Raw genomic sequence first — 17101 nt, forward strand, 5'->3', positions numbered from 1 at the left:
GATGTGGAAGACAGAGTGCAGGAGAATGAGTAAGTGTACTCATTTTGGCTGACCGAGTTAGGTCATTGAAGCGCTTCCTGCACTGGCTCCATGTGCGGGAGACGTTGCTGGTGACCTTCTCTTCCACCTCGAGCCAGGCCTCCTTGGTGGCGGAGACAGGCCACTTCCTCCCGTCCGCCGGGTAGAAAATATCCCTCCTCCTCCTCACCCCATCCAGTAGGACCTGGAGTGAGGCATCGTTAAATCTGGGGGCAGCCTTTCCCCTGGTCTACTCCATTCTATAATTTTGGTTCTTTGCTGCAGCAGCAGCATTGGAGGACTGCCACTTTAAATAGGGCTCCTCCAGCTGACAGCCTGTGATGCGGGTGCGCAGTCCGCCAGCTGCGCAGGTTGACGACGGGAAACCCGGAAGCCACGGTAAGTGCCTTCGATTTACCCGCGATCGCGTGGGGAACGGACCGATTTCACTGGGCAGGTTACCCACGCGCCCAGTGCCGCCCCCCCCCCCACCGATGCCATCCCGCCTCCCTGATAATATCGGGGCCTTCATGTCAACTCTGCAATATTCATCAACAGAAAAGGATTCCACTCTCTCAATGTACAGCTGGTTTGCGACCACGGGCAGCACATCACGCAGGTGAATGCCCGCTAGCCTGGCAGCAGTCATTCTGTGGCAGTCCTCTGTGCCACCTGTATTCCAACCAGTACTACAAGTTAAAGGCTGGTTACTGGGAGACAAGGGTTATCCCCTCATGACATGGCTGATGACTCCGGCCAGGAACTCGTGCACACCTGCACAGCAGGCACACAACGAGAACCGAGCTGCCACCAGGAACATCAAAGGGCGCACCATCGGCATCCTCAAACAAGCTGTTTGGACCACTCAGGAAGAGCCCTATAGTATTCAGCTGAGCTGGTATCCAGATCTGTGGTCGTATGCTGCATGCTGCACAACCTGGACATTATGAGAGAACAGCTCTTGCCACCACCTGTCAGGTGACAAGCTGAGGAGCAGGGGCATAAGGAAGAGGAAGTGGAGGAAGAGGAAGAGAAGGAGGAGGAAGTGAAAGATGGGAGGCTGCAATGTAGATGGCCCATTCTGCTAGGGCTCTACATGATCAGGTGATTCTGTGAGATTCAAGTAACCTCAACTACACCTCCCCATTCACCAACAATCCCTCACTACTTACATTAACTCTTTCAATAACCATCACATCATCCTCTTTCTGACAACACTTATTGGTACCTCCCTCAGTTGATCGTACACATAAAAACCAAACCAAATGCAAAGTCAAATCCAAATTTATCAAGTGAATCACTACATCGTCCATACATTATCAAACTAATCACCCTTGTGCATTCCCTTAGTGTCTGTCTTTGTGTGCCTCTAATGCTTCTACGAGGTGCTTCCCCAGTGACTGCAGCTTGCGAGGTAGAAGGCTGCTGACCTTCAATGGAGGAGACTGCAGATGGCCTTTGAGGATGATCTTGAGCACCTCTGAGCCTACAGGGTCATCATAGAATCATAGAATCACAGAAGTTACAACATGGAAACAGGCCCTTGGGCCCAACATGTCCATGTCGCCCAGTTTATGCCACTAAGCTCGTCCCAATTGCCTGCACTTGGCCCATATCCTTCTATACCCATCTTACCCATGTAACTGTCCAAATGCTTTTTAAAAGACAAAATTGTACCCGCCTCTACTACTGCCTCTGGCAGCTCGTTCCAGACACTCACCACCCTTTGAGTGAAAAAATTGCCCCTCTGGACCCTTTTGTATCTCTCCCCTCTCACCTTAAATCTATGCCCCCTCGTTATAGACTCCCCTACCTTTGGGAAAAGATTTTGACTATCGACCTTATCTATGCCCCTCATTATTTTATAGACTTCTATAAGATCACCCCTTAACCTCCTACTCTCCAGGGAAAAAAGTCCCAGTCTGTCTAACCTCTCCCTGTAAGTCAAACCATCAAGTCCCGGTAGCATCCTAGTAAATCTTTTCTGCACTCTTTCTAGTTTAATAATATCCTTTCTATAACAGGGTGACCAGAACTGTACACAGTACTCCAAGTGTGGCCTCACCAATGCCCTGTACAACTTCAACAAGACATCCCAACTCCTGCATTCAATGTTCTGACCAATGAAACCAAGCATGCCGAATGCCTTCTTCACCACCCTATCCACCTGTACCTCCACTTTCAAGGAGCTATGAACCTGTACTCCTAGATCTCTTTGTTCTATAACTCTCCCCAACGCCCTACCATTAACGGAGTAGGTCCTGGCCCAATTCGATCTACCAAAATGCATCACCTCACATTTATCTAAATTAAACTCCATCTGCCATTCATCGGCCCACTGGCCCAATTTATCAAGAACCCGTTGCAATCCTAGATAACCTTCTTCACTGTCCACAATGCCACCAATCTTGGTGTCATCTGCAAACTTACTAACCATGCCTCCTAAATTCTCATCCAAATCATTAATATAAATAACAAATAACAGCGGACCCAGCACCGATCCCTGAGGCACACCGCTGGACACAGGCCTCCAGTTTGAAAAACAACCCTCTACAACGACCCTCTGTCTTCTGTCGTCAATCCAATTTTGTATCCAATTGGCTACCTCACCTTGGATCCCGTGAGATCTAACCTTATGTAACAACCTACCATGCGGTACCTTGTCAAAGGCTTTGCTGAAGTCCATGTAGACCACGTCTACTGCACAGCCCTCATCTATCTTCTTGGTTACCCCTTCAAAAAACTCAATCAAATTCGTGAGACATGATTTTCCTCTCACAAAACCATGCTGACTGTTCCTAATCAGTCTCTGCCTCTCCAAATGCCTGTAGATCCTGTCCCTCAGAATACCCTCTAACAACTTACCCACTACAGATGTCAGGCTCACCGGTCTGTAGTTCCCAGGCTTTTCCCTGCCGCCCTTCTTAAACAAAGGCACAACATTTGCTACCCTCCAATCTTCAGGCACCTCACCTGTAGCGGTGGATGATTCAAATATCTCTGCTAGGGGACCCGCAATTTCCTCCCTAACCTCCCATAACGTCCTGGGATACATTTCATCAGGTCCCGGAGATTTATCTACCTTGATGGGCGTTAAGACTTCCAGCACCTCCCTCTCTGTAATATGTACACTCCTCAAGACATCACTATTTATTTCCCCAAGTTCCCTAACATCCATGCCTTTCTCAACCGTAAATACCGATGTGAAATATTCATTCAGGATCTCACCCATCTCTTGTGGTTCCGCACATAGATGACCTTGTTGATCCTTAAGAGGCCCTACTCTCTCCCTAGTTACTCTTTTGCACTTTATGTATTTGTAGAAGCTCTTTGGATTCACCTTTGCCTTATCTGCCAAAGCAATCTCATGTCCCCTTTTGCCCTCCTGTTTTCTCTCTTAACTCTACTCCGGCAATCTCTATACTCTTCAAGGGATCCACTTGATCCCAGCTGCCTACGCATGTCATATGCCTCCTTCTTTTTGACTAGGGCCTCAATCTCCCGGGTCATCCAAGGTTCCCTACTGCTACCAGCCTTGCCCTTTACTTTATAAGGAATGTGCTTACCCTGAACCCTGGTTAACACACTTTTGAAAGCCTCCCACTTACCAGTCGTCCCTTTGCCTGCCAACAGACTCTCCCAATCAACTTCTGAAAGTTCCTGTCTAATACCATCAAAATTGGCCTTTCCCCAATTTAGAATTTTAACTTTTGGGCCAGACCTATCATTCTCCATAGCTATCTTAAAACTAATGGAATTATGATCACTGGTCCCAAAGTGATCCCTCACTAACACTTCTGTCACCTGCCCTTCCTTATTTCCCAAGAGGAGGTCAAGTTTTGCCCCCTCTCTAGTCGGGCCATCCACATACTGAATGAGAAATTCCTCCTGAATACACTCAACAAATTTTTCTCCATCCAAGCCCCTAATGCTATGGCTGTCCCAGTCAATGTTGGGAAAGTTAAAGTCCCCTACTATTACCACCCTATTTTTCTTGCAGCTGTCTGTAATCTCCTTACATATTTGCTCCTCAATTTCCCGTTGACTATTTGGGGGTCTGTGGTACAATCCTATCAAAGTGATCTCTCCCTTCTTATTTTTCAGTTCTACCCATATCGACTCAGTGGGCGAACCCTCGGATATATCCCCTCTCACTACTGCCGTGATGTTCTCCCTAATCAAGAACGCAACTCCCCCTCCTCTCTTACCTCCTGCTCTATCTTTCCTATAGCATCTGTACCCTGGGTCCAGCTTAAGACTGCACCATCTCAGCATGGGCTAAAGCAGTCTGGGCCAGCTGTTTGACAGGCAATAGTACGGGCACTGGCAGAGTGGCAGTGGTGGGACCAGGAATGCTGTCATCCTGCGACACGACAGTGGATTTCTCTTCCATGGTGCCACTGCTACACTCCTGGGACGATGCATCAGCAAACCTAGTGATCTGTTGGAGTACAGATTGCTGGGCTGCTGTGACACCCTGGAAGCCCCTTTCAACAGTGGCACCCAGAGCCACAGTGGCAGCGGTCTGAGCTTCCAACGACAACTGTTTGTGCTGCAATGGACGCTGCTTGGGCTGCGATGGAAGCTGCAACATTGGTCATCAGAGGCTGCATCATATTGGATTCCACAGATTTGCTGATGGAAGTGACCATCCATTCCACGTTGGAAAGGATGGGCTCCCAAGCTCCGCGCAAAGCTCTGCGCCAAGTTGGAGGTGGACTCCTCCATCTCCTTGACATTGTGTGCAAGCATTTGGTTGTGTACGCCTATGAGCCTTCTTCTGTAGCCTGGGCCATCAAAGTCATTATCAGACTCCTCTGCAGCAGAACTAGTGAGCTACCTCATCTTCTGGCGAGCTGGCACGTGTGATGTCCTTCCGCCCCGCTCTGGCTCCAGTGCACTTGTGCCCGGTGTCTCACCACATGCAGATCCCTGCTCTGTCCTATCCTCTAAAGTACATGCTTTGTGTGTCTGAGCTGGTGGCTGCAATAGTAAAATCAAGTGACGGTGTCTCTTCATCATCACTGTCTTCTTTTTCTTCCTCCCCTGGCTGAGAAGGCTACCGTTCTTGGGCATCTGAAATGAAAAAGGGACAAGGATTCGGTTGTCGTGAGGGGAGGGGAGAGAGTAAGAGGTGCATGCTTACACCATCTGCAGCTTGCGAGTCAGAAGAGATTGTGGGATGAGGAAGAAAGAAGAAGTGGGAAGAGAGAAGGAGGATTAGGTATGCAGAGACCCCCTCCAGCACTGCCAGTGGCCTAGGTCTCCGCAATGCCCCTTCCCATGACGACCAAGATTGTTTCCTCCATGGGTACAGGAGCACTTCACCTCCAGTTGTTTGTTGTTGCTGCCTATTGTGTGCCACTTTCTCCTGCAAGAAAGAGAGAAGTGTGATAGTGTGTGTCCTGCGATATGTTTAGATGATGTGGCTATCATGGTGGAATAGCTGCCAGTGAGCGTGAGCTGTGAGTGTGAGGCTTGCAACAGTGCTGAGTGTGTGAGGGTGAGGTAAAGTATATGAATTGAAGTGTTCAATAGCGATTGATAGAGATGTTGGTAGGTGGGGGATGGGATGTTGTGAATTGAGCAGTTGATGAGGCCAGTGGCGCAGCTGTTAGGATATGCCATTTGAAGATTGATCTTCCCTTGATAACTCTTGTTAGATCATTTTACACCTTTTTGTACTGCATCCATGCTCGTGGAGCTATACTTCTGCCACTGACCTCGTCCGCTACTTCTCATTGCCCCCCTGCGGATACAAAATGTCCCTCCTTCTCTCCACCTCCTGCACCAAGGTCTTCAATGCAGTAGCAGAGAACTTCAGTGCATGCTCCAGACCTCATTACAGCCTTGGTCCAAACATGGACAAAAGAGCTGAATTCCAGAGATGAGATGAAAGTCACTGCCCTTGACATCAAGGCAGCATTTGACCGAGTGTGGCACCAAGGAGCCCTCGTAAAATTGAAGTCAATGGGAATCAGGAGGAAAACTCTCCAGTGGCTGGAGTCATACCTCGCACAAAGGGAGATGGTAGTGGTTGTTGGAGGCCAATCATCTCAGCCCCGGGACATTGCTGCAGGAGCTCCTCAGGGCAGTGTCCTAGGCACAACCATCTTCAGCTGCTTCATCAATGACCTTCCCTCCATCATAAGGTCAGAAATGGGGATGTTCGCTGGTGATTGCACAGTGTTCAGTTCCATTCGCAACCCCTCAGAAAATGAAGCAGTCCGTGCCCGCATGCAGCAAGACCTGGACAACATCCAGGCTTGGGCTGATAAGTGGCAAGTAACATTTGCAGCAGAAAAGTGCCAGGCAATGAACATTTCCAACAAAAGAGAGTCTAACCACCTCCCCTTGACATTCAACAGCACTATCATCGCCGAATCCCCCACCATCAACATCCTGGGAGTCACCATTGACCAGAAACTTAACTGGACCAGCCACATAAATACTGTGGCTACAACAGCAGGTCAGAGGCTGGGTATTCTGTGACGAGTGACTCACCTCCTGACTCCCCAGAGCCTTTCGACCATCCACGAGGTATAGGTCAGGAGTGTGATGGAATACTCTCCACTTGCCTGGATGAGTGCAGCTCCAACAACACTCAAGAAGCTCAACACCACGCAGGACAAAGCAGCCCGCTTGATTGGCACCCCATCTACCACCTTAAACATTCACTCCCTTCACCACCGGCGCACTGTGGCCGCAGTGTGTACCATCCACAGGATGCACTGCAGCAACTCGCTAAGGCTTCTTCGACAGCACCTCCCAAACCCGCAATCTCTACCACCCAGAAGGACACGGGCAGCAGGCACATGGGAACAGCACCACCTGCACGTTCCCCTCCAAGTCACACACCATCCCGACTTGGAAATATATCGCCGTTCCTTCATCGTCGCTGGGTCAAAATGCTGGAACTCCCTACCTAACAGCACTGTGGGAGAACCTTCACCATACAGACTGTAGCGGTTCAAGGCGGCAGCTCACCACCACCTTCTCAAGGGCAATTAGGGCTGGGCAATAAATGCTGGCCTTGCCAGCGACGCCCACGTCCCATGAATAAATTTTAAAAATGCTCTCTTGCAGGTTCAGCCGTTCCTCAAATTTAAATTCAGATTGATCTCACAAATGACTCCCATCACTTCTTCAAGCAACAATGCACCTCCCCTTTAAGAGGTGCAGGCCGCCTTTAAGTCGAATTAGCCACTCCACATATCGAGCCCCCTCCTGATGCGTGCAGCCAATGAACAGTGTGGATAGCGCTAACTGCACGCAGAAATTATTTAAATCAGCAGGCAGCATGAATTTAACATGATGTCGGCAGCACAATGAACGGGCATGGGTTAATTGCATACCACGATCACCATGCCCATTTTCGGGGGCTGTCCAATTTAATTCCCTAAATGTTTACCTTTGTAGGCATTGACCCCTACCTTTCAAATCACCCCTCCTCAAAAGACCCTTCCTCAAAAAAACACCTGACTTCTCTGTCCTCTCAAACTACCATCCCATCTCCAATCTCCCTTTCCTCTCCACAGTCCTTGAACATGTTGTCACCTCCCAGATCTATGCCCAACTCTTCTGCAACTGCCTGTTTATATCCCTTCAACAAGTTTCCACCAATCTCACAACATCAAAACAGCCCTAACTAAAGTCATGTATGACAATCTCTATGATTGTGACTAAGGTGAATTATCGCTCTTCATCCTTGTTGCAGCCTTTGACAGGGTCAATTACAACACCCTGCTCTAATGCCTCTGCTTCTGTTGTCCAGCTACATGGTACTGCCCTTGCTTGAATTTCCAATCTTATCTTATCATAGCTACAGCATCTCCAGCAATGGCTTCTCTTCTCACCCCACATCATCACCTCCTTAGTCCCCAAAGATCTATCCTTGACATTCCTCCTCTTCTTCATCTGCATGATGCTCCTTGGCGACATCATCCAAAACCATGGGATCAATTTCCACAGATATGCTGATGACAAACAGCTCTACCTCTCCACCAACGTTCTCAACCCCTTCACTGCCTCTGTGTTGTCTGCTATTCCGAAAATCCAGTCATGGATGAGCTGCAAGTTCCTCCAGCTAAGCATTAGGAAGACCACAGCCATTGTCTTTGGCTCATATCAGAAAATCCATACCCACATCACAGACTCCAACCCCCTCCTTGCTCACTATCTCAGGCTGAACTGGACTGTTCACAACCTCAGCATCCTGTTCAACTCCAAACTGAACTAATGACCCCATATACTCTCCATCACACAGACTGCCTTTGAAATATTACCTGCCTCAGCCCATCTCCACTCAATTATTCGATTGCTCTCCTAGCTGGCTTCCCATTCTCGACCCTCCCTACACTTCAGCTCATCCAAAACTCTGCTATCCTGCACCAAATCATGCTCACCCATTAAACTCATCCTTGCTGATTTATGTTGGATATCAGTTCCCCAACACCCCAAATTTAAACGGTGGTCAGAAAAAGACCAGCTTGCCATCAAGTCCACCCTATTCAGCTTTATGCCTCTGTGAAACACCTTGGAACATTTTTCCATGTTAAGAGCTATAAATTCAAGTTGTACATTATTGTACATTATTGTTAAACATTGGTACAATTTTAAGAACAGAGAGACCTGGAGAGTTCACATGCACAAATCTTTGAAGGTGACAGGACAAGTTGATAAAGCTGTTAAAAAAGCAAATGGAATCCTTTGCTTCATAAATAGAGGCATAGAGTACAAAAGCAAGCAAGTTATGCTAAACCTGCATAAATTACTGGTTAGCCCTCAATTAAAATAATGTGTCCAATTCTGAACAATATACTTTAAAGCCTTGGAGAGGTTGCAAATGAGATTTACCAGAATGATAAGGGACTTCAGTTATGTGGAGAGACTAGAGAAGCTGGGATTGTTTTCCTTAGAGCAGAGAAGGTTAAGGAGAGATTTAATTGAGGTGTTCAAAATTATGAGAGGTTTTGATAAAGTAAATAAGGAGAAACTGTTTCCATTGGCAGGTGGGTTAGTAACCAGAGGACTCAGATTTAAGATAATTGGCTCAAGAACCAGAGGGGAGATGAGGAGAATTTTTTTTTGAGCAGCAAGTTGTTATGATCTAGAATGCCTGAAAAGGTGGTGGATGCAGATTCAATTGTATCTTTCAAAAGGGAATTAGATAGATACTTGAAAAGGAAAAATCTGCAGGGCTATGGGAAAAGAGTGGCAGAGTGGAGCTAATTGGATAGCTCTTTCAAAGAGCCAGCACAGACACGATGAGCCGAATGGACACCTTCTGCGTTGTAAGATTCTATAATTCTGTGATTTTTATTTTTTCATGAATCTTTGGCAAAGTGTTTCAGCGCTGAGAAACTGAACTTTTTTTTAACCACCCAATGTCAACATTATGCACTTCTAAATCTGCTGTCGCACAGGTAGATGCAGAATAAAACTCCATCTGCTTGCACCAAAAATATGTCTTTACCAGCAGTCAAATAGGCCATGCTCTGTCATCATCACATCACCTATGTTAAAAACATGTTAAAGGATTATTATACTTGTGATTCTTCTGTTGGTGACCAGGTTAATTTTCAGTGGTATTTGGGGGTGTCAAATAAAGAATAATGCAAACATTCTATGATAGATTCTTGAACATGTTTGAAAAATTATATAAAAATAAAGCATTTAAAAAGGTACATCATATAGTAAACAGCTTATGATGCAATTGATAATTCAATGTGAAAGTTCTTTCATTCAAGCAAAATATTATGGGGTAATTACTCATATTCTTATTTTACGAAGGCACTTTTGGAGTGTTGTATCCCTTGTAAGATAACCTGAATTCAAAATAACTACAAACTTGAGACCAAGTTTCTAAAATTGCAATCCAGGTCCAGAACGGAAGTTAGGCAGATCATCTGGTGGAGGCTGTAATCTGGGGCAGAGCCCATGCTCTGCAGAGTGCCAAATTAAATTCCGGTGGGTGGGAAGCGCGCAGGAATTCTACCCACGCTCCACTACAAGGGGGTATATGTCTGGTGGAGTTCCCAGGCTATCTTGGGAATTCCACCTATTCCACCTTTATACGTTCTCAACTGAGCTCTCCCCAGCTAACAGCTGGTGTGAGTTCTGTTGAGGCCCTTATAAAAGCCCAGGATTTGCCCAAACTAAGATCTCAGAGGAGCAGCATAGGTCCACGCCAACATCCTCCAGCAGAATGGGGCAAGCACACCTGAAGTGCTCTAAAAGGTGTGGGCTACCCGCCCCAACCATGTAAATCACCCTGACGCAGGAATTGGGATGGGGTCTTCGGCTTATTCCATTTGCGGCTGGGAGTTTCTCTATTCCAATTGTGGCAGGGTGGATACATTGGAATTTCAGCCCTCAGTGGTCCCATGGGACAGAACACTGTCCTTATTGGACTTGAGTTCAAATCCAACTCACTATGATGCTGTGAAAGTCTCTACTCTCTGAATATTGTTCGGATGCTGAGTGAAATTGTTGACCCAGTTTCAATGCAGTTCCTACTACGTGTTAGCTCACAAGCACAAAATTAGTCACAATTTGGCACTAAATTGTCAAAATTACTCAGAAACCACAGAGATAGTTAGTGTAGGATAGGAAATACTATACTGCTGTAGATCAATGTGTTCTTCTCGGAACACAGGAACAGGGGTATACGAATCAGCCCCGAGCCTGGACCACCATATTGTTAGCCATGACCACCTGACACCCTCACAAGAAATTGGGGTCCAGGTGTATTGCTAGGGAAAGGAAGAGTGCTTTAGTCTCCTTCTGGCCATGATATACTTGATGCAGGAGTGCCTGATGTGGCATTGTAGGGTGAACTTTCTTTGCACCTATTTGCGCCTGAGCAGGGAATGTTTAATGCTATGAAATCCCAAAACTCATTTCCCTCATAGCCAAAAGTTGAAAAACATCTATTTCCCAGTAATAATACCCTCAAGTAATGAGCAAAATGATTAATTAATAATAGCAAATATCACTTCATACCTCATGTATATTTTTCGGTGTGATAGCGATGTCATTTTTGTACCGCACAAAGAACAAGCATAGACCAACAAGGCGTATATCCGATAAATTGCCCAGAAATAATCTCATCATTTTGGTCCCTTTAGCAACTCCAGCAATAATTCGTCCACTTTCTAAAAATAACCAATTAATCAAAACATTAGTCAGCCATCTATTTTTCACACTTAGAAATGTGTAGAAACAAAGGTTATGTGCTTTGTAGGATCCATTCTTTGAATGATATAGCATACTCCAACAAAGCTGGACAATAAAGTTCAACCTCCCTTGATGAGTAAAGCAAAATGGAACATTTGGCTTTAACATGTTTTGCATGCTCGGGGCGATTCTGCTGTCCCTCCTCCCTCTCCGTGCCTGTCAAACATAAGTAGCAACTGAATTTGGCATAACAGGTTATTTGGCGTAACATGGCCCATTCTCACCCTGGCACAGGCCTGTTGTAGAGAAGTAGCCAAAAACAAATGAACGCTCAGTGTGGAAAATAAAAAGGCCACCTACCTTCGGGTCCTTTTTAGGCTTGCCACAGTGCTCCCTCAGATCCTCCAATCTGGGGAAGGTCCCAAAGCAAGCACCACAACCAGCTTCTTGGGGTGAACCCATGGATAACCATGACCTACAAACACAGGAAATTAAATCAGAAGAGCTAGGATACCCCTCCTCCCCACCACGTTAGCAAAGCAGCACAGGCCTGTGTCATCGGCAAGTTGTGAGACTATTTCAATGCTCTCCTGGCTTCCCATCTTCCAACCTCCATAAACTTGAGCTCATCTAAAACTCTGCTGCCCATATCCTAACTTGCACCAAGTCCTGTTCACCCATCACCCCAGTGCTCGTTGACCTACAATAGCTCCCGATCCAAGAACGCCTCAATTTTAAAATTCTCATATTTGTTTTGAAATCCCTCCATGTCCTCACCTCTTCCCATCTCTGTACCTCCTCCAGCCCGACATATTTGAATGGGCCAATAATCTCTGGAGTTTAGAAGGATGAGAGGTGATCTCATTGAAACATATAAGATTACAAGGGGGCTTGACAGGGTAGATGCTGAGAGGTTGTTTCCCATGGCTGGAGAGTCTAGAACTAGGGGGCATGGTCGCAGGATAAGGGTTCGGCCATTTAAGACTGAGCTGATGAGAAATTTCTTCACATAGAGGGTGGTGAAACTTAAGAATCCTCTACCCCAGAGGGCTGTGGGTGTTGAGTCATTGAATATATTCAAGGCTGAGACAGATAGATTTTTGGACTCCAGGGGAATCAAGGAATATAGGGATCAGGCGGGAAAGTGGAGTTGAGGTCGAAGATCAGCCATTATCTGATTGAATGGCGGAGTAGGCTCGAGGGGCCGTATGGCTACTCCTGCTTCTATTTCTAATATTCTTATGTAACCCTCCAAGATCTCTGCGTTCCTCCAATTCTTGACTCGTGCGCATCCCAGATTTTAATCACTCAACCATTGGCGGCCGTGCCTTCAGCTGCCTAGGCCGTAAGCTCTGGAATTCCCTCCCGAAACCTCTCTGCCTCTCCTCCTTTAAGACGCTGCTTAAAATCTACCTCTTTGACCAAGCTTTTGACAAAGCCTGTCCTAGTACCTCCATGGAACGTTTTACTATGTTAAAGGCACTATATAAATACAAGCTTTTTTTTATTCGTTAATGGGATGTGGGCATCGCTGGCAAGGCCAGCATTTATTGCCCATCCCTAACTGCCCTTGAGAACTTGAGAAGGTGGTGGTGAGCCGCCTTCTTGAACCGCTGCAGTCCGTGTGGTGAAGGTTCTCCCACAGTGCTGTTAGGTAGGGAGATCCAGCATTTTGACCCAACAACGATGAAGGAATGGCGATATATTTCCAAGTCAGGATGGTGTGTGACTTGGAGGGGAACGTGCAGGTGGTGTTGTTCCCATGTGCCCGCTGCTCTTGTCCTTCTAGGTGGTAGAGGTCGTGGGTTTGGGAGGTGCTGTCGAAGAAGCCTTGCCAAGTTGCTGCAGTGCATCCTGTTAATGGTACACACTATAGCCACGGTGCGCCGATTGTGAAGGGAGTGAATGTTTAGGGTGGTGGATGGGGTGCCAATCAAGCGGGCTGCTTTGTCCTGGATGGTGTCGAGTATCTTGAGTGTTGTTGGAGCTGCATTCATCCAGGCAAGTGGAGAGCATTCCATCACACTCCTGACTTGTGCCTTGTAGATGGTGGAAAGGCACTGGGGAGTCAGGAGGTCATAGAATCATAGAATCATAGAAGTTACAACATGGAAACAGGCCCTTCGGCCCAACATGTCCATGTCGCCCAGTTTATACCACTAAGCTAGTCCCAGTTGCCTGCACTTGGCCCATATCCCTCTATACCCATCTTACCCATGTAACTGTCCAAACGCTTTTTAAAAGACAAAATTGTACCCGCCTCTACTACTGCCTCTGGCAGCTCGTTCCAGACACTCACCACCCTTTGAGTGAAAAAATTGCCCCTCTGGACCCTTTTGTATCTCTCCCCTCTCACCTTAAATCTATGTCCCCTCGTTATAGACTCCCCTACCTTTGGGAAAAGATTTTGACTATCTACCTTATCTATGCCCCTCATTATTTTATAGACTTCTATAAGATCACCCCTTTAGCTCCTACTCTCCAGGGAAAAAAGTCCCAGTCGATCTAACCTCTCCCTATAAGTCAAACCATCAAGTCCCGGTAGCAGCCTAGTAAATCTATGTGAGTCACTCGTTGCAGAATATCCAGCCTGGATGTTGTCCAGATCTTGCTGCATGCGGGCACGGACTGCTTCATTATCTGAGGGGTTACCTATAGAACTGAACACTGTGCAATCATCAGCGTACATCCCCACTTCTGACCTTATGATGGAGGGAAGGTCATTGATGAAGTAGCTGAAGATGGTTGGGCCAAGGACACTGCCCTGAGGAACTCTTGCAGCTATGTCCTGAGGCTGAGATGACTGGCCTCCAACAACCACTACCATCTTCCTTTGTGCTAGGTATGACTCCAGCCACTGGAGAGCTTTCCCCCTGATTCCCATTGACTTCAATTTTACTAGGGCTCCTTGGTGCCACACTCGGTCAAATGCTGCCTTGATGTCAAGGGCAGTCACTCTCACTTCACCTCTGGAATTCAGCTCTTTTGTCCATGTTTGGACCAAGGCTGTAATGAGGTCTGGAGCTGAGTGGTCCTGGCAGAACCCAAACTGAGCATCGGTGAGCAGGTTATTGGTGAGTAAGTGCCGCTTGATACCTCTGTCGACGACACCTTCCATGACTTTGCTGATCATTGAGAATAGACTGATGGGGCGGTAATTGGCCGGATTGGATTTGTCCTGCTTTTTGTGGACAGGACATACCTGGGCAATTTTCCACATTGTCGGATAGATGCCAGTGTTGTAGCTGTACTGGAACAGTTTGGCTAAAGGCGCAGCTAGTTCTGGAGCATAAGTCTTCAGCACTACAGCCGAGATGCTGTCGGGGCCCATAGCCTTTGTTATATCCAGTGCACTCAGCCGTTCCTTGGTATCATGTGGAGTGAATCGAATTGGCTGGAGATTGACTTCTGTGATGGTGGGGATATTGGGTGGAGGCCGAGATGGATCATCTACTTGGCACTTCTGGCTGAAGATGGTTGCAAACGCTTCAGCCTTGTCTTTTGCACTCATGTGCTGGACTTTGCCATCATTGAGGATGGGGATGTTTACATTCACGACTGGATGTGGCAGGACTGCAGAGCTTTGATCTGATCCGTTGGTTGTGGACTCACTTAGCTCTGTCTATAGCATGTGGCTTCCGCTGTTTAGCATGCATGTTGTCCTGTGTTGTAGCTTCGCCAGGTTGGCACCTCATTTTTAGGTACTGGTGCTGCTCCTGGCATGCTCGTCTACACTCCTCATTGAACCAGGATTGATCCCCTGGCTTGTTGGCAATGGCAGAGTGGGGAATATGCCGGACCATGAGGAATACAATTCTGCTGCTGCCGATGGCCCACAGCGCCTCATGGATGCCCAGTTTTGAGCTGCTAGATCTGTTCTGAAGTTGTTGTTGTTTTAATAAATGTAGTAATTTGTGGGCTGGCACCAGAAAAAAGGACCATGAGAGCTGCCGGACAGTTGTAAAAATCCATTGGTTCACTAAAGTCCTTCAAGGAATGGAATCTGCCACCCCCACCAGGCCTGGTCTACAAATGACTCCAGTCCCACACTACGTGGTTGCTTCTTAATGCCCTCAGGACACCCAGGGATGGGCAATGAATACTGCCACATCGCAAAAACAAATTTTTAAAAAGACCTTGCTTCTCCCCTTGGAATAAGCCCTGGAATCCCAGGTAATGTAAAGACGAGACACAGAATAATGGGTGGTCATTCACTTTAGAGCTGGGAAAGGGGTCATCTCACTGGGCAATGGTCAGGAAAATCAAGCCTTTTGTGAAAAGATTGAAGTACCATTCATGCATTATGTATAAGGCCTGACTACTCGCAAGACAGTCACTATTTTTAAACCAATTTTGTTGTCTGCAAGGATGCATGGTTAGGCATATTATGTAGAGGGTGCTGATTCGTTCAAAAATGAAGAAAACCTACAAGACTGACACATTTTCTGTCTCAATCAACAGCCAGTTTTTTTGTGCATATATCTCTTGATGCATTGCTTCGATCAGTTCTGACCACTATCTTTCAGGATGTTAACCTTAAATCATTGAAGGGATTTAAAATCTGGATGAAATGCAACAAAACCTTCATGGAGGCTGAGTACATGCCTATAAGCGCTAACACTACCATGTGTCAAATCTGTCTTCGACTCCCTGCCTGAAGCTGACAAAACCATACTGATAAGATATCCCACAGGAAATCTTCTTTTGGAGAGAGAGGGCATGGCTGAGGTACTAAATGAGTATTTTGCACCTGTCTTCACGAAAGAAGAGGATGCTGCAAATGACACAGTAAAGGAGGAGGGGTAGAGAAATTGGATAGGATCAAAAACAGATAAAGAGGAGGTACTTCAAAGGTCAACAGTGCTCAAAGTAGAAAAGTCATCCGGTTCTGGGTGGGATGCATCCTAGGTTGCTGAGGGAAGTAAGGGTGAAAAAAGCGGAGGCTCTGGCCACAAACTTTCAATCCTCCTTGTATATGGGTGTGGTGCCAGAGGTCTGGAGGATTGCAAATGTTAGATCCCTGTTCAAAAAAGGGGCAAGGAATAAATCTGGTAATTACAGGCCAGTCAGCCGAATGTTGGTGGTGGGGGAACTTTTAGACACTGTAAACCAGGACAAAATTAATTGTCACTTGGAAAAACATGGTTAATAAATGACAGCCTGTAGAGATTAGTTAAAGGCAAATCGTAGTGACATTCAACGGCATTACCATTGCCAAATCCCCCACCATCAACATTCTGGGGGTCACCATTGACCAGAAACTTAACTGGACCAGCCATATAAATACTGTGGCTACAACAGCAGGTCAGAGGCTGGGTATGCTGCAGCGAGTGATTCACTTCCTGACTCCCCAAAGCCTTTCCACCATCTACAAGGCACAAGTCAGGAGTGTGATGGAATACTTTGACTTGCCTGGATGAGTGCAGCTCCAACAACACTCAGACGCTCCACACCATCCAGGACAAAGCAGCCCGCTTGATTGGCACCCCATCCACCACCCTAAACATTCACTCCCTTCACAATCGGCGCACCGTGGCTATAGTGTGTACCATTAACAGGATGCACTGCAGCAACTTGGCGAGGCTTCTTCGACAGCACCTCCCAAACCCACGACCTCTACCACCTAGAAGGACAAGGGCAGCAGGCACATGGGAACAACACCACCTGCACGTTCCCCTTCAAGTCACACACCATCCCGACTTGGAAATATATCGCCGTTCCTTCATCGTCGCTGGGTCAAAATGCTGGAACTCCCTTCCTAACAGCACTGTGGGAGAACCTTCACCACATGGACTGCAGCGGTTCAAGAAGCTGGTGCGTTTGATGTTGTGTATATGGATGTTCAAAGGGCCTTTGATAAAGTGCCATATAATAGACTTGTTAACAAAATTGAAGCCCACTGTAT

At 46.9% G+C, this 17101-nt stretch overlaps 1 protein-coding gene across 1 annotated transcript in view; it reads right to left on the reverse strand.

Annotated features, from left to right (window-relative positions):
- The window catches only part of LOC137322209 (dynein axonemal heavy chain 8-like), a 1675662-nt gene that overhangs the window by 1580141 nt on the left and 78420 nt on the right, over positions 1-17101 (reverse strand). The window contains exon 5 of the mRNA XM_067985325.1: positions 11023-11174. Coding sequence (XP_067841426.1) covers positions 11023-11174 — 152 coding nt within the window. The remainder of the gene's footprint in view (positions 1-11022; positions 11175-17101) is intronic.

The sequence above is a fragment of the Heptranchias perlo genome, chromosome 5, assembly GCF_035084215.1.
Source record: "Heptranchias perlo isolate sHepPer1 chromosome 5, sHepPer1.hap1, whole genome shotgun sequence".
Classification (NCBI taxonomy): Eukaryota; Metazoa; Chordata; class Chondrichthyes; order Hexanchiformes; family Hexanchidae; genus Heptranchias; species Heptranchias perlo.